Source organism: Amphiprion ocellaris, chromosome 17, assembly GCF_022539595.1.
Source record: "Amphiprion ocellaris isolate individual 3 ecotype Okinawa chromosome 17, ASM2253959v1, whole genome shotgun sequence".
In the NCBI taxonomy this organism is placed as follows: domain Eukaryota; kingdom Metazoa; phylum Chordata; class Actinopteri; family Pomacentridae; genus Amphiprion; species Amphiprion ocellaris.
In genome coordinates this window covers 16,069,572-16,095,029 of record NC_072782.1, presented here as the reverse complement: position 1 = coordinate 16,095,029, position 25,458 = coordinate 16,069,572, and the positions used below count along the sequence as shown (strand labels likewise).

General features: G+C 39.0%; 1 protein-coding gene across 5 annotated transcripts in view; it reads left to right on the top strand.

The window, feature by feature from the left end:
* Nucleotides 1-9,693: 9,693 nt before the first annotated feature.
* Nucleotides 9,694-25,458, top strand: part of col5a1 (procollagen, type V, alpha 1) — a 92,009-nt gene continuing 76,244 nt past the window's right edge. For 4 of the 5 annotated variants that reach the window (XM_055019465.1, XM_055019464.1, XM_023281043.3 and 1 more), the window contains exon 1: nt 9,695-10,136. In XM_055019465.1, coding sequence (XP_054875440.1) covers nt 10,037-10,136 — 100 coding nt within the window. In that variant the 5' untranslated portion in view covers nt 9,695-10,036. Of the gene's footprint in view, nt 10,137-25,458 lie in introns of all 5 variants that reach the window. The other variant, XM_023281044.3, reaches the window with a different exon arrangement.

Sequence of the window (25,458 nt, the reverse complement as noted above, 5' to 3'; positions counted from 1 at the left end):
TTCTTAGACAAATGGCGACAAGTTTGGCACTTTAATTCTTGCTGCTTCGGGCAAAAGTTTTTATTTAGGGTAGTGTGAGGTCTCTTCATAGGAGGATGGAGTATAAATCTGAAATGACAACATGGGATACAGCAGTTTACAACAAGAAAAAAAATATGCAGTTTATACTAATGTATGTAATTTGGTGTAGTTTTGCCAATTATACCTGAGATTGGCCCTTTTACATTGTTTGAACAAGTATAACTTACTAAGGCAAGAAAACACCTCACAGCTGTAAATTCATGTCAGACAACTTCAGCTAATTAACATCTACATCAAAGCAAGTGTCTTATTTGTTCAAATCTTCCCCTTTCACTTTAAAAGAGAACACGTATCGACTTGTTTTTTTTCCTCATCATCTTCTTGAATGCTTTGGCAGCTCCTGTTCATTGTCCTCACGCACTCCATACATCAGTGCTTTAGGCTATGCTGGCGTAGCTATAAGGAGTTTTTTCATTTTTACTTTTGCTGCCAAGGAAAACAGCAGTAAAGTCACCTGCTGGGATATGACAATTATTTGACACACACAGAGTAGTGAAAATTATAATTCGTTGTTGTAATATAATACACCAGTTAGCTAGAACCACCTGCCTAGTATTGTGTAGGTCCCCTAGCTGTGACTTGTCGCGACATGGACACAGGACTTTTGAGGGTGTCCTGTGGCGTCGGCAGTGGTTCCATTGGATCCTATGGGGTGTCAGGTGGGACCTCCATTGACTGGGCTTGTTCCAACACCTTCCACGTATGCAAAGTTAGACCAGAAGTTTGGAGGTTTATCAACATCTTGGGCTCATGTTCCTCAAATTGTTTCTGAGCAGTTTTTGTGATGTGGCAGGACGCACTGTACTGCTGGAGAAGGCCACCGACATTAGGGAGTGCCATTACTAGTAACTTACAAGGTGTTTTAGGGCAGTCCAAACCAAGAATCCCTTTCAGAGCTGTTTGTCGGGGAGGTAAAGCACCCGTTGGAGGCTAAGTACTTCTGAGCAGCACTGGCAAACTGTTGTGCGGATCTCAACGCTGATTGGTTAAACTCAAACAAGACAAATGCTGATTGAACTCAGACATGACAAAGGGCAGTCTTCTCTTTAACAGCACCATCAGCAACAAAAAAATTACCATATAAGCTGCCGTAACAAACCATCCGTTGTTCCGACATGCTCATAGACCTGGACTTCCAGTAAATAGTCTTAATTTTGGTAAGTTCCTGCAGTGAATAGCTGCCTAATGTCTGTTTAGGGGTACCTATCAAGTAACATCCCCATGAAAGCTAGAACCCCAGGTTTCCCAGAAGAAAACTGCATTGTACCAAAATGGTCAAAGTTATTCAAGTCACCTGTCAATGGTTTTAATGTTTTGGCTGATAGGTGTATATTATTACGATGCATTTCTTCTTTGATTTATTTAACAATAGGTAATCTGCAGGCTCTTCACTGCTACCACAGTGGAGAATGACAGCATATTCTGTCTCAGCATTTCATCTTATGAAGTCATATCTTAGCAAAATAATCCAGACTTACCTCCTGTGAGGACCCTCGTTGGTACAATGGTAGAACGTGATTCGGTTAACAGAATCCCTGTGAAAAGCATGTGATGACCTCCCTCTAGTACTTACTCAGCTAATATGCTTTTTTCTCTCCCTTTCTCATCCTTCTTTAAGTCCTTTGAAAAAAATGTGCATTTTTTGCACTCAATATGTTACTTCATGCGCATGCAAGCCTTGTGGTATTTGGGTCAGGTGGAATGCTGAACCGAGTGGTGAGGTAATTCTTCTTAAAGGCTTCTCCTTGATCTGCTGTGATTTACTCACACATTAGCACCCCAATACTCACTGTGCCCGTTTTTAAAAAAATGGAACCCTTGTAAAGCAAAGACATTGTTTTCCAGCTCAGTGACCAGAAATATAATTTTCAGTCTGTCTGTGGGAATTATCATCTGTGTGCATCAGACAATGCATGGAATATACAAAATTCTAAAAGATAGCCATTGAATCAAAGAAAGAAAAAAATGAGGAGACTCCTTTTGAAAGAATAAAGCTGGCAATTTTCTATGTTTTTGTTATTCTCTACACCATCTGAGGCTCTAACCCCTAAAGCCAGTTTGCTCCTAAAAACATCACCGATATAGACTTTCATTTCCAAAAAATAAAAGACTAAATCACTCTTTTAGACAGCTCAGTCCTCATGTGTTTAGCAAACATAACTCAGACAAAAGTGAAAGTGTTGTTGGGGACTATTCTAAGTCACCAATTTAGCCCTCTGAGCTCCACATAGTTCCTGGGCATTTTGTGCATTTTGTAGTTTTTTACTCTCTCTGGACTCATTTTTCACTACAATATAAAGGCAACAGAACAGCCATGGCTAGAAGTAGAGAGAGCTCATCATACTACACCATAAACCCTAGCTCTTTGATTATTAAGTTGCATTTTTTTAAATGGAGTCAACATGTACAACATATTTCTACAGATTATGGTTTGGGCTACCAGTTTACGGATGTTTCCAGTACTGAAAAAACGTTGCTATGCACTCTAAACAATTTATTACTCACATTTTGGAATTTTTGCTATATTTGCTTTGTGTAAACACTGTCTGCAGTTCAGCCAAGTAGTCAGATGTTGGCTGCAGCTGAGTCATTTAACTGCAAAAAGGCATAACTGCCTCACTTGCAACCAACTGTATCTGACTACTTTTGTATTTATTCTTTACAGCCTGTCCAGTGCAAACAACCTGTTTTTGCTGAGATTTTAAATGAGACATGTAAAATAATTTTGATAACATACTATAATTTTAGGCTTAGATTTGGTTAATCTCCAAGGGTTTCTCATGTCACAAGTGGTTGGTTTAGGAGAGCTTTTTAAAAAAAGATATGGCTTTCATATGGCTTTCAAAACGGCCAGTAGGTTTTTTTTTCTGAGACTGTAGGTGAGATCAGTTTAAAATAACTCCAGCAGTCATGCTACTATTGTATGTGTGTCATTGTCATGTTTTAACCATTTCTATAGGTCTGTGACACAGAGGTATCCACTGTTTCAGAGTTTTGATGCACAGGAAACTCCTGTATCATCAAGTCAGTGTGGATTTTGGCTCGTCATGGTCCTAAAGTATATATATATATATATATATATATATATATATATATATATAGTAACAATGGCTCTATGTCACCTCAGAATGAATATGTAATATGCACCACTTATGAGAAATAACCCCCCAACAATAGCATCAGAGAGTTCTTAGAAGTTAACATGTTCAAAGAGTGTAAGCAGATGTTCCGCATTTCTTAAATAGCACAAGTTGGATGAAGCTCAGTACTGTTAAAACAGGAAGGTTGCAGCCCTGCAGAACTAAAGCATCATGGAGAACACAAGAGTGTGCCACATGGCCGATACACTTAACTCCCTGTTGCTCTCTAACACAATCATGTTGTCTCCTCTTTTGAGGATGAGATCAACAGTTCAGCACCACTGCTGCCTACCTGCTTCACACTCTTTGGCATGCTTATGCAAGTCACGCAAGGCCATGCATGCATCACCGTCTTAGCGTGTTTAATTTAGTTAATGCCCAATGATTGATTCATGCTTGGCATCAATATTTTTGGCCTGCGTCTTTTACAAGAGGAAAAATGCATTTGAAATATCTTTCCACCATGTCAAAGGAGATGAGCAGCAGCTGGAAGTGTGAGCAGATAGGTGAGAGTGACTCATTAAACGCTGGTGTTTTTCTTCTCCGATGAAAGACGCCATCCCGACTGTATGTGTACGCTCGGGTTTTTTCTTCCTCTCCAGACTTGCTGCAAATTTTCCCTACAGTGTGCATGGGGAGGTTAGCCATGATAAAACCTGGCACAGGAAGGAGGCACACATTGTGGAATGGAAAATATGGTGTCCTGCCATAGTACATCATGCCAAACAGGCTTTCACAAGGCATAACAACAACTGTGTGCATCTGACAGAGAAGGCACTGGGTTCATTTTCTGGAAATCACTTCAGTGCTGTATTTGTGATAACTTTGACAAAAAAAGCACACGTTTATATACAGCTTGTTCTGCAAAGTCCTAACATTCTAGCAAATAATGTAACATCACAGAGTGAAAAAACATCTGTGATTTGACCTAGAGACACACATTTGTGTTTCAGATGGTTGTCCCAATTAATTACACACTGTCTTTTTCTTACATGCTTACTTCGATACAGAAAATCAGCTCCTGGGTCTCCCCCCGTCTCTGTTGCCTCTCTTGTATCCCCGGATTTGCATTTATGCCAGAGAGCCCACAATACATGCAAACACACAGAGACACTCTGAAGCTGTAATACAACTTTTGTTACTCTCAGATTCTTGATCTCGAGTACAACATCCTACATTGCGTAAAAACCTAATCTGCGTTCAGAGCTGCCAGGAGCTGCTCAGTGCCAGGATCCATGATTTATCTGGTCTTTTGGTGTGCTGTAGTTGAATTTCTCCCTCTTCTAGCTCCTCAACACACTATGATTAAAGTGAAACCACAGAATCAGCCCCATTCTGTAATTCATTCCCATCACAACAGCGAAGAGCAATGTTTTGACATGGATGCTGTGAAAAATTATTGGTTGGGATGAAATGGTTGAAAAGATGTAGCTTGCAGGTTTGAATATGTGTAATTCAGCTTGTACAAAGTTTACAAGTTCTTGACAAATGAAATGCTTTGGTTTATAGGGAACCTGAGCAGGAAGAAGACGTGCAGATGCAAGCTTCTTTTACAGTCTTGCTCATAAAGACCATCCTCTAAAATCCTACTTTTAGATGTTGCTAAAGATGAAAACCTTGTTTTATAAGGAATATTTTAGTAGACTTTTTAAAACTCCTTTTTTTCTTTTTATTTGCGAATGAAGCAGATGCTATCTAATGTGGATGCAATGTTCCCATAGAGGCAGTTTGTTAGTTAGTAGATCCTATGTGTAACAACTGGAGCTCAGTTTTCTTTATTTAATTAAACACAGTGAATGCGAATTCTACTGCTGGTGGTCTCTAAATCAAGCCACTAAAAAAAGACATAGTTTGGTCATGCTGTAAAGTAATATAGGATTATGGGAGTCATTATCTTCACTACCATTGCCCATGGGAATCTTTCTGATTTAACCAGTGACGTACCCAAACAGCTTTTTTGAGGGCAGCCAGGCTGGGATGCTTACTGACTCTGGGTGGCACAGAAACCGATACTGCTTTAATTTTTGTTTTCTGAGTGGCAAATGTCTGTAGGACAATGAGGATTCATATATTCTAAGCTTTTTTGTAACCCTCAGTTGATTTAAAAAAAAAACATCTGAAATGGTTATGCTTTAAAAGTTTAGGATTTATCTCTACTTCTACGAGTATGTGCAGCCCTCTAATAGGCTTCACAATTGGTTGTGTGAGGTGGTCACTGATTCCTCCACTGGGCTTGATTCAGGCTAAAATCATGTTCACGGACAAGGTAATATACATATTATTTATGTATCTATGTTTTAATGGTCCATGTCACGGAGATTCATATTCTGTCATTTTCATTCCAATGAATGCTGGACTTGTGTGCGTATCTTGAAGCCTTGAGTTCAGAATTTTGCTGTTGTCTTCTTGGTTTTGAGGCCTAGAGTTAGTTAGTTGGTCCTTAGTTCTATGAAACTGAACATTGTGAGTTAGAATCAGACCTGCTAGGCAATACAGTTGAAACCTACCATTCACAAAGTATCTCTAACCCTAACCCTGGCCAGAAAATACCATATTTTGTCTTCCATTTTACAAACTAAGCATCATGGTATATTCCAAAATCTTGAAACCAGCAACTGAAACCATAAACTCATATGAAAATTATTACTGAGGTAATAGGTCAAGTGAAAAAGCATAGTCATTTTCTCATAAACTTCTATACAATCAAGCTTCTTTCTGCAACCAGAGGAGTCTCCCCCTGCTGGTGATTGGAAAGAATGCATTGACTTTACTTGTTACATTTAGGCCACATCCATCTTTTGTATGGAATCTTTGGGGACAACTCAGTGTTATTACTTGTGGATAAATCAATCTAAACTACTAATTAAACTGTGATCCATCACAAGTGAGCAATACAAACTGTAGAATGAAAAGCATGACCATCTGGAGTTTACCCTGTTTCCATGACTATAGGGGATAAAGATGATGCATATATGCACTAAATAAAATCTCTGGATTTAAACATTGTTGGGAACATTTGGCACAAGGTAAGTACACAAATCAACAACGTATATAACAGTGGCTGGGTCCTGTTTAGACATTTTAATGTGGAAGTGTTACACAATTGAACCTGTATTAGTTAACATTTTGCAAATAATTGAAAGCATCCTGTCTGAAATGTTCCCATGGTAGAAAAGACTATTAATGGATAAAACTTAGAAACATGATGATCCTCAGCCAAGCTGTGACGTTTTTTTTTTAAGTTTTTGTCCTGTTTACTAGATCGACTCGTGCAAATCTAAGAACATATATCCCATGCTTCAACTTGACTGAGTAATGACTCCGAGAAGGGTAAACATTCAGATTCCAACACTTAGGAGTAGATGGAGATAACTGGTTATGGTTGAGATAGGGGTAAACAGATCAGTGGAGAAACTTGTCTCAGAATCCTTTTCTTAGAGTTCAAATCTAAGGTTTACACTTCTTGGAGTCATAATTCGGTCAACGGCAACCCTTGGACAAGGAGAACAAATTAGATGCAATTTGCTGCAATCAGGTGTTAAGGGTTTTAAAGTGCTATGCTGTGACAACTTGTGTTGGCGTGTGGGTCAAACTGCAATAACCCCATTGTTAGCATGCACAGTTTGCAAACCTTTTCTCTAACTCAATATTTTTAGCTTCCCCTTTTATTAAACCTGTTTTAGTTGGTTCATTTATCTACACAACAATTCCACCTAGTTGTTACTGGGTGTCTGCATGTAGTAACAACTAATGTCTACGTATGAACTAGTTCGTGTGGTGCAGCAGGTTTTGATTTAGTGTTATGTAAATCTTGACTTCACTAATGCTATAACCACACTACGTTTGAACTTAGGAACAGCTGGTGCACTCTGCTCCTAGTGAGTGTTTACTGAGGTTACCATCAAGCAAGGGTTTGGAATGTCTCAGCTGGTTTCAGTAACAGTCTCACCGGCTCTAGGTGTTGGTTTAACAGTGAAGGACAATAAAAAAGATGGATTGTATTAGGTTCTGTCTGGCTTTTATTTCTAGCCTGACACCTGGTGAATGTGAAAGTAGAAAATACAAAGAAAGGGGACTAAAGAAATGAATAGAGACACTTCAGCACTCAATCACAATTTCCTGTCCCAGACAACCCTTTACGTCTCACCGGGACTTACTTAATGAACAATGAAAGTCAAACCGAAATGAAGCATAACCATCAGTGTTCCAGATTCAGATAAGTTGACGTGTTTTTGGTTAGAAGACAAATTAAGTGAGCAAATTAAGGCCTTGTACAGGAGTAGTTTGTGAGCTCTGAGATTAGTCTGCTGTAGGCATAAACCCACCCTAAATATAGGGCTTGGGCCATAATTTGACCCATATATCTCACCACTTAAGTGTTATAGGGCTAAGTGGTCAGTTCAGAAACGCTGGTTCATTCTTATGTAAATCTCTTGGTTTCTGTTTCAGGCCAAGCCATTCATTTTATACAGTTGAGCCAAAACTTTTACATCTTTAAATCCAAAGATGTTTTCCCATGTGGTTGAAGGGGTTGCTTTAGGTAAAACTGCTCCAAGGTCAGCAAATATTACAGTCTGTACAGTGATGATATCTGACAGGTTATCGCATGTGTGAGGTTTTCTTTTTGCAAATACCTCTGTTTGTCAGTGAGGGAAGCCTCTGAGCGTTGGATAACACACATGCACATATAGAACAGTCATGCTACAACTACTTTCACCAAAAATTACCATCTGTCAGAGCTTTTTCGCAAATTTTGCAAACTAAACAGCCAGATGTTAAAGACGCTCCTTTGCCAGACACCTCCATGTCTGCATGTAGGTACGGTGAGCACTGTCACATGGTGTCAGGTGTCGCCATAGTTACAGTGCTGTTTGTTTACTGTGTTGAAAACTAACTTTTACTGGGCAATTAATAGAAGTCTGCCCCCCACTGCAGGAGCCATATGACAACTTATAAAAGACAGCTGCCATTTTTGGCAGTTTTTGTGACAACAGCAGCAAGAGCTGGTGTTTTAAGCTCACTGTAGTTTTTAAAAGTTATAAATGTTTTAAAAATTATTATTCTTTTCCAGACAAATGTAGTACAGTGGCCATATGCTTTCTATAATCAGGCTCATGGCTGCTTTTTTACATCATGAAGGAAACAAAGAAAGTCTTCTTTGTTTATTGATACACTGTCAAAGTGACTATATTTATCCAATTAAGTCAATCCAGCAACATTTTAAGATTTTAGCAACATTTTTATTGTACTATGTGGTTGTACTCTCATACATTATGACACCTATGAGCTGCAAACTGAGGTTTCTGTTAGACTTGCAGCTGATCTGAAATTCTACTGTGACCCTTTAAGGAGCAGTCTTTAATCCAAGAACCCTCCAATGATTATACATTATACTGATAATACATGATACATGTGACACTCAACTCAAGGTCCACTTACAGTTCTGGAAGTTTCCAGAGCTTTTAACTGCATCACACAGAGTTTAACAGTGGGTGTAGTTTGAGAAAACTATTATTTCCCAGTTGTTGAGAATAAAATATTATTTTTGTGCCAACTGTCATAATCAAGAATGTACATTTAGTGAGGAAAAAACACCATATTAGCACAATATAAATCAAAATAATGAAATTTTATCTCAGATTATGACACAGGCATTTTAGGTAATACTGCGTGTCCCACTAGATTAGCAAGGATTGTACTTAAAAAGTGGAAATTCTGTAACAAATTTGCTATTAATTAAAAAAATTCATCAAATATTTTTAACTAACCACATTATTAAGGCAATTTCAGCTGAATATAACACAATTTAAAGTGTATCTGGTTGCCTAGAAGCAGGTGTGTGACTAATGGTTTAAAATGAGGAGGCATGAAACAAATTTATGTTAATTAATCAGTTATGGTAAATAAATATTAAACAACCTTTGATTGTGGATTTGATAGGGATTTAAGATTAAGGTTTTGCTGATATGGCACACATGTGCACATTATCAAATCAAAAATGCCACATTTTTACAGACATATAACAAATTTTCAGTGTTCAATATGATCATAGCTCAAAACTATCCTTAGCTTTGGACAAATGAGGGCTGTGGTTCCCACCTGTTGGTGGCACAACGCAGTTTCATCCCGATGCTTATGTCTTTGATTATCTGGGAATCACAATAAGATTTTAAACGCAGCCTTTTTTTCACGATCTGTCCCGGGAACAGTTTTGCTTTTCCCGCTCTGACCCCTCTCCTCTGAAAATAGCGGACTCCATGTCAAAGAATTCCGAGCGCAGGAGTTGGAGGCGTGAAACTTTCCCCTGGAACTTTTTCCTCTCCTCCCCCGGCCAATAACAGGGCCGCCTCTAATATGCGCGCTGCTCTGATTTGCCCGATCCTGCTGTCCTCGGACTGACTGACAGCCTGGGGGAAGACTTTTTCCTCCCTGAGTGTGTGTTGCCCCGTTGACTTGAAGGGGCTCTACGTGACGACTGAGAGACAGGGGGCAACACTTGAGCTCGGAGGCGCAGCGGAGCAGGACAGTCGAGCAGCGCAGAGAGGAGCAGTGCGCGGAGAGACGGTGTCCATCCGTCAACCAGCTGGAAGGATCCCACACTAACAAACCCCTTATGGCTGCTTGAGAAATAACGATACACCCCCCCTCCCCCCTTTTTTCTCTTTTTCTCTGGGACGTTTTGGCTTTTTTTTTTTTTTTTTAAATTGGTCCTGACCAGAAGTTGTTGCAAGTCACATTAGTTGCTCCAAGTTGAGAAAAAAAAAAAACGAACAAAAGGTGAATCCACTTGCTTGCAGTGGACGTCTCTGGCGGTCATGGATACCCATATAAGATGGAAAGTTAAACGGAGGATAAGGGACGCCCAAATCACTTTAGCGGTGATTCTGCTTTTTGTCACGTCGCAAGCAAGTTCAGGTAAGATGCAGCTGGGACGTTTGTGGATCCACTTGTGGAGGAGTGCTGCCCTGAAAAGTTTTTTTTTTTTTTTTTTTTCTTCTGGATGTGTGCCCCTCCTCCCTTTATTGGTGCCTTAATGTATTCACTTCAGTGTGTGTGAAACTTTTGGGACTTGTTAAAGCATTAAACCCCCGTTTTTTGAAGAGAGAAAGAGCTATTCTTCAGAGAAATACTCTTATTGACACTTCTGCATAGAGGAGTCTGCTGTAAACATGCGCAAAAGCGCCGCAACACCATCTAGTAGCTGATAAATATAGGTGTAAGAATGTATTTATAATCTTAATAACTTGTTGTGGGGGGAAACCTTCGGGATTATAAATATATATATACATATATAAATCATTTCTAAGAAGTCACTTTAATATCTTGCAGATTTATTGCAGTGTTGTAAGAGTGGAGAGTTTAAATCAACTTTTTCTATTGCCTTTTTCTTTTTTTTTTCCAAGGATGAAAAGGATGAGCATAATTGTTCTAAAGAGGGAGGGGCTGTAGCTCTTCTGAAGTGGTAGGGTGGAGCCGCCTTAAGGACTTGACATCGGGAGGGGGGGGGGTGCAGTTTCTAAAGCACTGGGCCCTTCGCTGAGGCTCAAACAAACACATAGTTCATTAATTGCAATCTACACATTCCTCTCATGCTTCTCAGCAACAGTTACATTGCGCAGAATCTGACGATCTGGTGGTCAAAGTTTGGTATGCTGCTTAAATGTCAGTGCACGGTTGATGGAAGAAGTGATGTTTTCCGTCACTGGTCACTGCTGGGTGTCACTGTTTTGTCCCAGGGTGTTGAGAGGTCATGCCGACGGGCTTGGGTCCGGCCTATAAGTATTATTAGCACCTTAAGACTGCCTGGCATGGTTGGTGGTCTGCTGTCTGCTGTGAGACTCTGACATAGGACCTTGAGGTGAACAGGTGGCTTCTTCTGTCTGCTTCGGACGGTTAGAAAGTGTCCACGGTTGTGCTGATGGTGTGGATTTGTTGCGGTGCCCGGCAAAGCCTTATGCTCAGTTGAAAGCACTTCAGAAAGTAAGATGGTACTAGGATTAAAACAGATGAAGTGGCTTAATAGGCTCATATGGTCTATATTGTTGGCATTTAAAGGAATTACTGCAGCCTGTTTGTTTTCATGTTGCCTATAAACACTGGTTGTTAACTGAACACTTCTTAGGTCACTGTATAACAGCTGGATCCAAATCTGGGTCATTTTTGATGAGATCAGAGGAGTTGGGCTCTGGTAGGATGCTTAAGAGAATGGGTCTGAAATCATTTTGATGCTGCAGACTGGATTTAATCATCTCTTAAAACCGACACAGAGGAACCAGAGTCTTGTAAGTGATCCTCGGGGGTACTGGTACACTTCCTGAAACTTGACACTTGACACATGCCAAAAGGGAAATACTTGATGACTTGAGTGCTAGCAACATGTCAGCTACATGCAATTTTTTGTGCAAACTAATTATTTTGCCCTGCAAATTCAAGATTTTTCCTGTCATTGATCTTTTCCCCCCCCATTTGCTCCCAGTTCTGTATTAAAGCTAGAATAACACTGGAATAAATTCAGTTTTGGCTGTAGTATTTTGGTTTTGATGAAGAAATCTTTTTCTGTGTATCTTAAGTTAGGTTAGACAAATATCAATTACAGGCAATTAACCAGTTTGTCAACGTTAAAGTATTAATCTTGACCCAAACCTCATGACCTCAAGCCTCAGGGAGGACCTGAGTGAACATTCAGCTGAAGACTTGCAGAGGCCTGCACAGACACACCATTACTGGTTATCTGCAGCTTGTCAACTCTATAGACAGCGTGTCAGCATAAATGTACAGGTGTAATAGTACTGAAAAAGTAAAATAAAAACATTTATACTCAACATTATGATAAAAAAAATTGTTGCGTTTTTTCATGAAGGATCAAATATGAGGTGTATTCTCTTAAATTGTGGGATTTCTTCACTGAAAAAGAGCAACTAGATAGCTTGATGGTACAGTACTGTTTCACAGCTAATTATGTATTTATCAATACTTTTTAGATATCATGAATTGGGCCCAAGAACTAGATCTAGAATGGATCAGATTCCAAAAAATATACACACCTAAGCTCTAATCATATATAATTTATCGATAAATGTTATGTATTTATAAATGTAAATATATTTATTATATAAATATAAAAAAACCCTAAAATTTATACCATGGTATTTAAAAGCAACAGCATTAGTATATGTAGCTGTATTAATTGACATTTTTAACCACCAGGGGGCAGCGATACAAACTGATAACATAATACCACATTAGCAACAAATCTTACACATTGGCTTAGAGCAGATATAGAGCAATGTTAGCATTCATTTGGAACTGTCTGGTCTTTAGCTTAGGGATGTAAATTCAATATTGATTTTTCTTTCAGCCTTGTTTTATTTTCCCCTAACACTCAAAGAAAATACAGGTCTTTAGCTTGCTAAATGACCCCCAGTGCTAACTAGCTAGTTGCTGACTTGCTGTGTGGTAGTAGCAAGTAACATACAGTTGGTTTATTGGTGCTTTTTCCCTCAGAAAACAGCTGCCTGTTGATGTTGCTTGAAACAAAGTCAATGAGAATGGTGTCTATGAACAAAAACTATTTTGTTACTAGGTGCAAACCAAAGAGTAAAGTAAGGGAAAAGTTATCAAAATGTGGCAAACTGGTCGCAAATTTCCTGTGACATTGTCACTGTTATTAAGTCTTTTCAATAACACTGTTGACGTATAATTTAAAAAATGTTGACAAGCACTGTTTTAAGATTCCACTAGTGTCCTAAACTTTGAAAAGATAAGTCTGTTTGCTTAAACATTTGGTTCATTAGCCTAAAATGCTATCATGGAATAGAATGTAATATTAGCATGAAATAGCATTTTAGCTGTTGACAAGAGAGAAAGCTTCAAAATGTATCTAGAAATTTGCAGCATAGTCATTGAAATTATAGCGTTGTACAAACAACAGCTAATTTCAGTGATATTTATATATTGCCAGTTCACAACATGTATCATCTCAAGGCATTGCACTAAATAAGATGAACATACAGCGACAAACCGGATAAATCCAAATGATTCTCTTTGGGCAGTTCTTAGGAAGAAAAAACTCCCATTTTACAGGATGAAACATCCGGCAGAACCAGGTTCAGGGAAGGCGGCCATCTGAATCAACTGGTTGGGGTGAGGGTAATGAGGTGAGACAAAAAATTAGCAGAAATAATACAGACAATGTGCAAGACAACAATATACACATTTAATTTTTTTTTTGCACACTGCCAAATTGTTTCACACTCAGAGCTGCTGAGGTTATAGAGGTTGAGCGCACTGACTATAAGTGGAGCTTTGTTAGTAAAACTGAGTCTCAGTCCACATTTCTTTAGGAAGGTCGTGTTCTCTGGGCTTTAAATGAGGAAGTCTTACTTTAAAGCTGTGTGAAATGTGTTAATAACAGAAGGCCCAAAAGACATAAAGATCAAGAATGAGAAGAAGGGTCAGAGTTCAGAGGTGAAGGTCAGGGCTTTCAGATTGCTACTGCTGTCAGGTTTACAGTTTCATTGCCTCAAGAAAGGAATTCTTTCTGTTGTAGCTCCATTGGTCCTTGTTTCACTAAATTTTCCTCTGACTCTTGGAGGTAAAAGAGAAAGATAAAGGGTGTATGCGGTTTTCATGGAAAGAATCTCTGTGACAGTTTGGAGTATTGTGAATTCTGTAGTATTTAACAGCCCAATCCAGTCTTTAGCCAGACATGCAGAATTCGATTTGAGGCAGCTTTAGGCGATTAAAGTGTTTTGTCTGTACAGTTTGTAGCTAGTTAATGTTCAGATGTCTGTGGGACAGCATATCTACCGTAGACCAAATCTAGCTTAGTCTGCAACAGGTTTCCTATGTCTTTCTGCTGACTAGCTTCTTTTTTTTGTACTTGGTTTCCCCAATCAATGGACTCTTTTCAAGCATTAGAAAATCTGTTTTGATTCTTTCCACTGTGGTTTGTTATCATGAATTAACCAAAAGATTTTTTTGGATGGCCTTTGTCCGTAACAAACATGCACACAAGACCAACACCTACATCTACAGAGTATTTTAGTCATCAGAAATACTGAAATAACATTCCTTGAATACCTTGTGCAAATGAAAACAACGGTGGATTTTGGCCAAAGCCACCAATGGTGATATATGGCAGTAGCGAAAGGACCAGCCGATATGCTAAGAAACCACAGAATATAGCTATGATATAAGAATTATGCTATATACATATTAGGAGCTGATATTTGTTTAATCTTTATGTACGTCTTAATGGGATAAACAGAAGAAGGCCTTGCTGTTTCACTGAGCGCCTCCCCATCTGGATTTGATAAGTTCCATTGTGCTGTCTGCTAAGCCCTCCAAAACGCCAGAAAAAATGTCTTCCAGATGTTTTCTCCCCATTCTTGGTGGAAAGGGGACCATGAAAAAAAAAACTTTGTAGCATTTTTTCAAGAGAAAATACACCATTCTGTGCTGGTTTTAGAGAAAAATTCTAATCAAATAACATCTGCACTTTTAAAGGGAAGTTTGTAAAAATAATAGCAAGGTGCCTTGCTTTTCAGCCAGGTCTGCACATACACATCCAGGGTCATTAAAAGGTTCTTTTTGTTTAAGCAAGCCAAATTTATGATAGGGTTAAAGGTCAAATACAGCTGGCTCACTGCTGTTTTTCATTTGCAGTCTCTTTATATCTGGGCAACTCTTCTTCAAAAGGAATTTATATGGATTAGTCAATTTATTTATTTTTTGTTACCATATATAGAAGTGAATCCATACAGAAATAACATTAACAAAACATTGCATAACTTCCCATATACTTCATTTGTGAATTTTACGGGATGAAAACAGCTGGTTGCCCTGAAGGCAAAAGTACTTTTCGTTTATGAATTAATGTCCATTAATGTCAACTAATTTATTTAACTGAATTACAGGGCAAAGGTACGGTCTGTTTTTCATCTAGAACAGTAGATTCTGTTGAGATCTGTCAAATCTGAGGCTGTTCAAGGTGAGACACAGGCACGGATTTGCATTACCATCAGATTCCTTTATGAATCATCTGTCAGCGAGACATGTAATTCCTACATGGAAGTTCAGCTGGCTGCCACTCACCTCTAAGTGGCAATCAATCAGATCAGTGACGATGAGAAAAAGTGGCTTCTTGTGTGTGCCTATTGCCATGGCACTGAAGGAAGGAATCTGAGTTAGCTGGACTGTGGAGAGAAGCAGTGACCCTGCAAGTGCATGTGCCACTTCATCCTGTAAATGCAGGCTTTGTGGAAAGGACTCTGTAAATCAGCCCTAATGCCTGATAATAACATGGAAGATAAAACAAAATATGCAGGACAAGTTTTTGACCCAGTGTCAGAGTTAAGGAGATCCTTTGTGTAGCACAAATAGCGCATTATTTTCTGTATCCTGGATGCCATATTGCCTATTCCTCTCCAGACTAATTAATGGTCAAATAATTGTTTTGAACCACTCAATGGTGCTCTGTGCTCACGACATAGCGTGCTTGATTTGAAGCCAGTTGCAGATTTTCCCTAAAGGTGCTTCTTGCCCAAACCTCGTGTCTGCTAAAATTAAAAGATGGAGCATTTCAGCTGCATATTACAACCGAAAAGCACAGTGTGTATTATTTTAGTCCCTGAGAGACCAAAGGGAACAAAATGTATGATGTAAAAGTTGGATGGGCTACCTCATGATGCAACTCCCACTTCTGTATTTGAGTTTTGACAGTATGCTTTGTTGCAGCATGTAGTGCATGGCAGAGTGAAAAGCTAAGTCTGGTCCAGGCTCACAAGCCGAGTATTCACTTCAGCTGGGAAACAGTGCCTTTCTCTGTAATGGGGTATTATAATCATTGAGCATGGAAAGCAATGTATGACTCATCCTTTCCAACCCCAGTCCCCCTTCCCCAGCCCGAGCTTAGCCACAGGCTGGGCAGCAGAAATACTGAGTGTAAGCATCTTTTTTCCTTCTGGGGGAAATACAATGGTTTCTAGTGACTCCAGAAACTTTACTAGTCAGATGTATTCTATTTTTAATTTATTAGGTGATGAAATTAGTAAGTGTTGGAATGGAAAGGCAGATGACTTTTTGCTTATTCAGCCGTATTTTGCAATCAAGCCAGAGACCTAATTAATTTGGTTTTGTTAAACAACAAGGGGGGCAAGCTTGAGCTTTACCACAAACACTAGTATGTGTTGAAGCAATGGAAATGTGTTAGACAAATGAAGAAACCACGCAATACCAGGAGAAGTAAGCAATACTATGTCTGAACAATTATGGATAAAGTCAAACATGTGACATACCAGTAGGTCAACATGAGAAGAGAATATTTTTTATTGTTCTATCTTCAAAGTTGCAAGTAAAACGTTCACCGACAAAATTACCAGACTATTCTCTAGAGTGCTGTAGAATTGTCTGGCTGCAACTCGTTACCATTCTTTTGCATGGGGAAAAATACTCTGCATTGTTTGTATTTGTTTAAAACAATCACAGCTGGCTTGGCCCAGGTTGCAGTGATGGTGTCCCTCCAAAATAATGGCAGAGGAGTTAATTTGGTGGAAGATTCGCATACAGGGAGGAGAGTGCAGTCATTAAAATGTCTATTTCAACAGTAACATGCCAATATTGGAAGTGGGAAGGAATGTCTGTGAAAGTTTGCAACACAAATGTCAGTCTTCGTCCAATCAGGCAAAGTATTATAATCATGTTCACGAACATGGTTTGATGAATTACTGGTTACATATTGAACAAGTCAGTTGATAAAGTATGCGACACAGTGTTGCTGCATCAAACCTGCTGTGCAGAACTTTTGTCACCCCCTTCTGGCAATGAGAATAATTACACCAAAACTGTCGATGGATTTTGCGACCAATTCTTATTTAGAATGTAATCCTTCCTCTGAACACCAAGTTTCTTCTTTATCTGGAGCACTGGAAACTTTTCTTGATGCTTCCTAGGTTTTGCTGGCATGGGCTCCACCATAATTCCAGTTGCTGTTGCCTACTTCTATGTCGCTAGGGTTTGTACAGTCTTCAGCTCTGGCAAACACATCATTGCTGTTGACGTAAAATGCACCAGTGTGGGAATGTCGCCACAGACACCTCATTTAAAATTCTGGAATACGGCGAAATAAAGGGTTAGGGTTAAAGATTTACCTGCTGGTGACTGGCTTGATCAGCACTGCGTGAATTTGCTTAACAGGCAATGACTTTTCCTGTACGAACTTAACCACATACAGGACTCAGCATACAAATCCTGGCCAGCTGCCTCAAAGTTCTGTACTTCATTTGCACAAAAACCCCAAGAAAATGTTGCCAGGAAACATAACTCAACAATAATTAGTATTCCTCATTAAATGCAGTTGGGGAAATGAAGACATGTAATTTATAAAGCCAGGGTTGATTTGACCAGCAGTCTGTAGCTGATTTAGATGATTTACAGATGATTCAGGTAAAGCAGCTGTCATTCGATACGTTTGACTTCTGTTCACCCACAGGCTTGATGTTGCTCAAGGGTGACACTGGTTAAAGTGTCAGGAGGAGATGAATTGATCGTTGACTTGGCTGTCACTGTAACTTGTGCATGTATTTTGGCTCTGTTTGAGATGGCAAGCTTTCCTTTCCACGGGGTTCAACAATAATGTGTGCTATCATTATTGCAAGAACAATGATTGATAACCTAAGTATTGCTTTTTTGTCGCTCTTTTCATGCCTCAATGATTTTATTTTTTAACTCCGCCAATCCTCTCACTGTGATTTCAGCCATCATTGACAAGACTGTGCTTTGAAATGATGCTGCTTGTGATACATGACTTACATTTACTTCCTCTTCTGATGTAAACATACTAGTTTAGAAACATTACTAGATTTTCAATGGGACACTTTATGCTTTTTGCTGCACACAAAATGAGTTTGTAAGTCATTTTTGTGTGTTGTGTGTTTAGATGCTTCATATTTTTGTCTTTATTGATTTTGTTCACCGGTTGACAACATTTCTTTGTAAATTCTCAGAGGTCATTGAGTTCACCAACGATGATGAAACTCTTCCTTTGTGAGAAGACATTGCGTATTTAGATTGATTCCCATCATTAGCCAAGAAACAGCAGCTCAGTGAATTGCTGGAGAATATGGTGGTTCGGTTTGATGGGTCTTGCTTGTGTCAGTGCCAGATAGTCCTTAATGGTGAGAAAAGCTTTATTATTGAGCAGGATCCTGTTTCATTGTTTAGTGTGAGTGTGTTTGGTGCTGGAATAATGGTTGTCTGTGAAGCTGGATGAGAGGAAATGGCTCTGTAATGTCAGTGCTGCAGGGCCCTCCTTTATCATAAATTTCTCAACAGTCAGCCATTAAAACTATATCGGCTGCGGGAGAGACAGAATGAGGGAAAGGCGTCATTGCAGGAAAAGATAAAATAGGCAGCGGGAAATAAAGTTGCTAATGGGTATTAAAAATAAAACTGAATGAAACTGGTGAGAGAGAAGGAGACAAAGCCATGGAGGGTGAATTGAGAAACAGAGATAATAAAAAAGACAGAGGTAACAGTGATCACACACGTGCCTCAAAAGTCCTATTCCTGCAAGTTCTTGGTGTAAAATGAGTGTTCAGAGGCGCACCATGGAATCTTGACTCAGTTTTTCCATCTTAGTCTGTGGTGGACGGCAGACAATGATTTATCTTCACCGCCGTGAGCTGCAGCTTGGAGACAGTGAAGTAAACCATCTGGTATTCCCACTGTTAAAGCAATAAGTCCGATTAAACCTCTGAGCCTCAGAGTACACAAGAGAAGCTCTAGTCAGAAAAACTCTCTGTTCTCTGGCTCATCTTTCAGGTGTGTGTACCTTGTGGCCTTGTGTGTAAATTAATCGGAGCATCTGGGAGTCATGGTATGAATATTCAAGACTTTGTCTATGTGGATTTTTCCGAGTTCATGCCTTTGTATCTACGTGACGGCTAATCATTTCTTGCTGTCTGGTCATTCTGCAGTAAGAGGCTGGAGTTAATGTTTCAGTACCTTGTTGTGAACGTCAGAATGAGATGATTAAGATCAGGAAAATGAATGTATTTGGTGTATAAACACAAAGATCCTGCTCTTATCGTTTCCTCCCCTGCCTCTTCCTCCCTGCTGCTTTTTCCACGTGCAGCTTTCAGCCCAGGTCATTGGGTCAGTGTCCTGAATCGTCTGGGCTGAAGTTGGCCAACAGAATGAAACTTCACTGATACTGGCATGTGAAGTCATTTATGAACTTACTTTTGCTCATGCCGCTTGAAACACTGACCTAATTTGCTTTTGAGAGAGTCAACTGAAAAGCACTGCCATGATTTTGTCATATGCTTCCATCTTGCTGATATTCATACTTTGAAAACGAAACAAGTGGCAACATAATGCTAGTTACTGCTACAGCTCATAGTATAACACATTTAGGGAGAGTATTACTGTGTTTTCATAAGTATTTTATGTGGATTTTGATATTTAGAAAAAGTTATTAGGAATGACAAAATTCCACAATACATGTCCAATTTTTCAAAAACATTTGTATGCTCCCTTAAGGTACTTTTTTTTTTTGTACAAAAAAATGAAAAAGAGTTAATGGGAAGAACAGAAGATGGAAAGACTTTTTCCAATTAGGTTCTGATGTAGCAAACATCAGCTGTTTCAGCTCCTTTTATTGCCTTTGTCTCTGGACAGAATAAAACATGACCAATGCCAGCGGACATCAAAGAACAATCACAACTTGCCTGATTGAAAGCAGTTCCTGATGGCTTCTCTTCATTTTTCTCTGTTAGATTGCCAAAGTTTTATTTGTACCTTTTTTTGGAGAGTTTTTAGCAGTTGGCAAACAACAGCATTTGTTTCTGTGTGTTACTCTGGTTATGACAGCCATGCTGCCACTTTCTGATGACACTATGCAGCCTTGTTTATTAGCTAAAAAGCAGTTAATAGCATAAGATTTTCTTTATCATATTTTTTGTGACTTTTCAAAAGTTTGCTACAAATTCGCCTGACAGTTGACGTATGAAGACAGCTTATGCAAATCTTGCTGAACTCCATAGTTGTGATTAAGAAGCAAGAGTGAGTCACTGATAATTATTGATTCATCAATTAATTGCAGTTTATTATTGAATTGACTAAATAAGGCAGAAGATGAAGGACATGTATGTCAGAAAATGTATTGTACAATTAGCTCATACAAGGCCACAATGAGAAAGTCTTCTGTATGTCTTAATGCCTATCGCCCAGACCTCTCCTTGTGTAGACGAGCTGAAGACTGGTGTCAGTGTGGCCTAGTGCTAATCTGCTAATCTATGCCATTAATGTGGCAGTGCATTTGCATTCAACATGACTGTGTTGGGACACGGACTGATGTTACATTAATTTTGTGTTCTTGATTAATTGATTATTGAATGATAGTTATCAGTTAAGAAATTTGTTCAAAATTTAAATCTCTACTACTATTAATATAAAGTTTAGTAACTGTCATAAGCTAATAGTCATATGTATTTGTTGGTGGAGCATTCAGTGTTTTATAAGGCAATTTTTCATTTTTAATAAGTATGATAATTCTTATTTAAAAAGCAACATAATCTCTCTTTAAAGCCCATCTTATCATTCAATGGGACTGTATTCTTGGGTTTCATGATTGCATATAAATGCTTCTTTTTTATTTAGATTCCTTCTAGCTGCCGTTATGATTGTGCATGTGTCGGTACAATGTATCGTACACGTTGATACAACTTGAATCTTCGTTTGAACCTCACTGATCGTCTTGTGATTGCCAGGAAATTTGTCTGGCAGTGGTTTGTAGATGTAATTAAACTGAGGTGTAGAGGTATGTGTGATTGCTTGCCATCTTGCTTCTTGGCACTCCATCCAGGTATGTGCTTGCATTAATTTACTTATGTGTTGCTCTTCTGCTGGTATGTGTGTCCATGCAAAGTAATGTGCTCAATCTAGCATATGCTTAATGCTTGCTGTATAACTCTCATGTCTGGTCACATGAAAACCAGAAGCAACAAGTTAGGGTCAGAGCTGACAGATGTGCCTTTTTTCATATTTTTTGGCCCAGCAGATGGATGGTTTAGTATTTTGCAGCAGGGGTGGGCTGTCTTACTAAAACAAAGACCACTGTCATAAACCTAATCAAAGTTAAGTCATTTTTATGACATGTGAATCTTTAAGGGAACAAGATCAGCAAATGTAATATATTTCATGAATATTATTATTGAATAAGACTTTGGGTTAGGATCTGAACGATTTCTAGGAGAAATATGATGTTATAGACCACACAGCAAGCCTTTGTAACTTTTCTGAACATCTGCTACTGTAGCCATAGTGGCAAGAATGGGATATGGATAAATGCTTAAATGAAGTATAACAGCATGTACAGAATTACTTAGATAGTAATACCCATCATAAGTTTAAGAACATAAGCCAACACAGCCAGCATGAGGTATTGATCATGCTGGATCAAAAATAAATTCCACTTTTAATTTGTCAGAGTAAGAATGTCTTCTTTTAAAAGTTATATAGTGTCAGTTTAAGTAATTAAATCAGGGCCTTAATAGTAACCTGCTGTACTCACAGTGAGGCTCCAGTTGGCTTCAAGTTTTATAACAGAATCAGGTGAATTAAAAAAAAAAAAAAAAAAGGCTCCTGCACCCTCCCTGTCTGTGATGCGCTCTAGGAGGGGGAAGTCTCTCATTGGGCATTCTTGCTTTCAGCTGTGCTGGTTTCCAGGAGAGGCAGGGTCCTCTTTATGGCTGCTAATTACTCCTTGTCCTCAGCGCCAGGTCAAGCATGTGCCGGCAGAGTTAGGCCTCACTTCAGGAAGGACTGGAGGAGGAGGATAGGGGGCAGTGAAAGAATGAAGAATGTTAATCCCCCCCACCCCTTGAAAAAGTACTAATTCACTGGTCCAGCACCCCTCCTCCTGTCAAGTGAAATGGTGCCGTCTGGAGTCACTAAGTGTTGCTGCAGAGCAGTGTGTGTATATGTATGTGTGCATTTGTGGAAATAGAGGGTAGATGGATATTTAGGGGAATGGGATCCACCACAGACTTGGCATGGAGCCGAAAGCAGGATTATGAATCTGCCACTCAAGCTACTGTTCACATAAAGAGAGAAAAAAGTCAGCAAGATGGTAGGGAGGAGAAGAGGTTTATAAAAGCACATTATGCCTCCTTCCTCACGTAAGTTTGTTGTAATGTCATGTTTTGCCAACACCTTTAAAAATAACTCACACCATATACTTTTATGAATTCATTATCCTGTGCTGTGCAGAAACCTCATCCAGTGTCTGACAAACAAACCCATAAAAGAAAGTTAACCGCTCCTCTTTTAGCATCAAAGATGCAGCACTTTGCTGACTAATATGTGCATTTACAAGTCTTTCCTGTGCACATAGTTCGTGAAAACCCAACTGTAGGAGTAGCAGAGGATAATGCGTCCATCTAAAAGTTCATCTTTCATTTAAGAGTTTGGAAAGCCTGAACATTAGAGATTAAAAAACCTTTAAGTGTTGCACAAGTTGAATGCAGTTTTTATCAACAAGGGCAAGATGAATAAATCCTGTGTGGATCCTGTTAACTGGTTGCAACATTCACACTTCAGCAACTCCTTTAATATGTGATGCACTTTGGTGTACTGTCTAGTATCTGTTCTCTACACTGTAAAAAAAAGTGAAAAATGGTAATGTTTTGGCAACTTGGGCACAGTGTACAGTAGAATAATGGCACATAGCCATTTCATAAAAATACAGTAATTTTCCATAATTAAAATACATTTTCTTGCTTTAATTTGAAGGAGATCATGTGTATTTTTGGGGGATTTTTTAATGTTAAGATAATAGATAGAGAGACAGACAGACAGACAGACAGACAGACTGATTGATTGATTGATTGATTAATTGATTGATTGATAGATTGATAGATAGATAGATAAAGTTATAAACCACTGTATGTTAATTGATTAGCAATGCCTGTTATACAAAATTATACATGATATCTCTCATTTAACAAACAAATCTGTGTAAAATGATAGAACCAACACTTCTTGTCTCTAAATTCATCTAATTTTAGAAATATAATTACAGTATTCAACATTTCCGTCTATATTAATTGGCAAAGGACATAAATTTGCTAATGTTTTGTGCAGACTTTTAAATGGCAAAAAAAAACGAATTTCTTCTGAAGAATTGACATTTTATTCACTGTAATTTTTAGTAATTTCATTAATGTATATATATATATTTTTACAAAATAAAGTACATTTACTTGAATACAGCAGAGTCCCTGTGGCTGATCGAGGTACTGCATACAGGGCAGATTAAAAAAAAAGTTTAATTTACATAAGATAAAGTTTCCATCGAGTGCTGAAGCTTAAGGGATTCACTGTATTGATCGTATTACCTATTTGTATCGCATTCACTTGCATGAAAGCAGTTAAAGCAGCAGAAGAGCGGCAGCAGTCTGACCGGGAGCAAATGTACACAAGACCGAGTCATATAAACAGTTCCTGTGTTTATGTGTTGAACCTGCCTCTTGGATGTGAAGGTCTTGTGGTCAGAGGTAAAATTATTTTTAGCATCCAGTGCCAGAGGTGTTGGTCTCTTGAGGAACCTGCCATGCTAAGTGGGTAAACAGCTCAGCTTAACAAGGGGGGATTGAGACTCATACCTGTGGCTTAGGATGTGGTCAGGACTGCTTCTGCTGGAAGGTCGACTGCCGGTGACACAAACTCATGAATGAAGGTGTGTGAGAGTATTCAAATGAGGGAGGGAGGAAGAGGTGATAATGTTTGCATTAGTGACTTTAAAGTGCCAGACTGTTTTATCACTAAGGAAAATGATTTTCCCTTCGCATCAGGTGAATCATTACGTTATTGGAGAAGACATTTGCATCTCAGATGGGTATTTGATGGTTCCTTAATTCAGTAATTGGTGTCTGGATAGTGATAAATGATGCTTTCCTCATTGGCCCTCTCCACCTGTCTCACCTCCAGGTGACCTGTAGTTGCTTTCAGATCCAAGAAGATCTGAAACCTCAGATGAAAAAAAAACAACAAGATTTCATGTGAGGAAAATAGAAGTGAGAAAGAGGAACAGTTCATTGTTTAAGAGACTTGGAGAGTGGTCAGCAGGTATGGAAAGAACAGTGTCTTGATGACAGTAGTTTCCATCCTAAAAAGCTGCTGATCTTTGCTGGGATTTGATGGTGTCAGTGTGGATTAGCAAAAGCAACTCTCCTCAGCAAGAGGTCATGACACAGTTACCATCGAGTGGATGCTCCTTCAAACCTCCCCCTTTATTCTCTTCCCCCGTGGTGCTGAGCTGGCTGTTGTTATGGTATTATGAGAGCCATGTTGTTGTGATGCATTGTAAGTGCAGGATGCTGTCGCCCAAAGGTACTTATTTGAATCATTTATCAATATTTGTAGGTTATTGTGATGTATAAACTAATAAAATGGTTGTGGCTTATTGGAAACATCTAATAAGTGGAGAGTTTGCCGTCAGCTACTGCTAGAGTTTAGCCGCTTGTGTTGAGATGCTTTTACATGAAGACAGACCTACAAACATTTAGTTTCAGAGAAAATGCAGGACCATTTTGACAGGATAGTCTTGAAATACTGTCGTCTGTATGAGTACAACAAGGAGGATTATTATTATCTCTGAGTTTGAGATGGATGAGTGTTTTTACCTGTCTGTAGCTGGAGGTCAAAGCAAGGATGTCTCCAAATAAGGGAATGGTGTGTTGTGAGGGGGATATGGAAAAGGGAGGCTATGGCTGGCTGGTTCTAACAGTCTGAGACTCAGAGACACCACACCACCACCTAACTTTACTATCAGTTTGTAATACTGTAGCTCAGCTTTAATCCGTCCATCCTTCAGACACTGTGTTAACTGTAACACACTTAATTCCATGCCTTGTAGGGACGGTCCCCGTGCAGCCATCAGTGATCAATTGATCTGGCAGGTTAAAGAGAGTTACTGCTGTGTCAAAGCAGGCTATTGTGTCTTTTACAGGGAACATTTGTGGCTGTCTGAGAAAAGGGCGAAATCTGTGAGGTTTGCCTTTGGTCAGCTGTGATCCTTGTAAAAGTGGAATTAAATGGAAAATGCTTTCTATTCTAGTTTATTGTGTCACTTTGCTCTCAGTTTAGTGGCCTGGTGGGCGACATATGTTCTTAGTGTGTTCTTAATAGAAACCGATAATGAATTAAAGTGTCTACCGCTGGGTTTTTGAGGGGA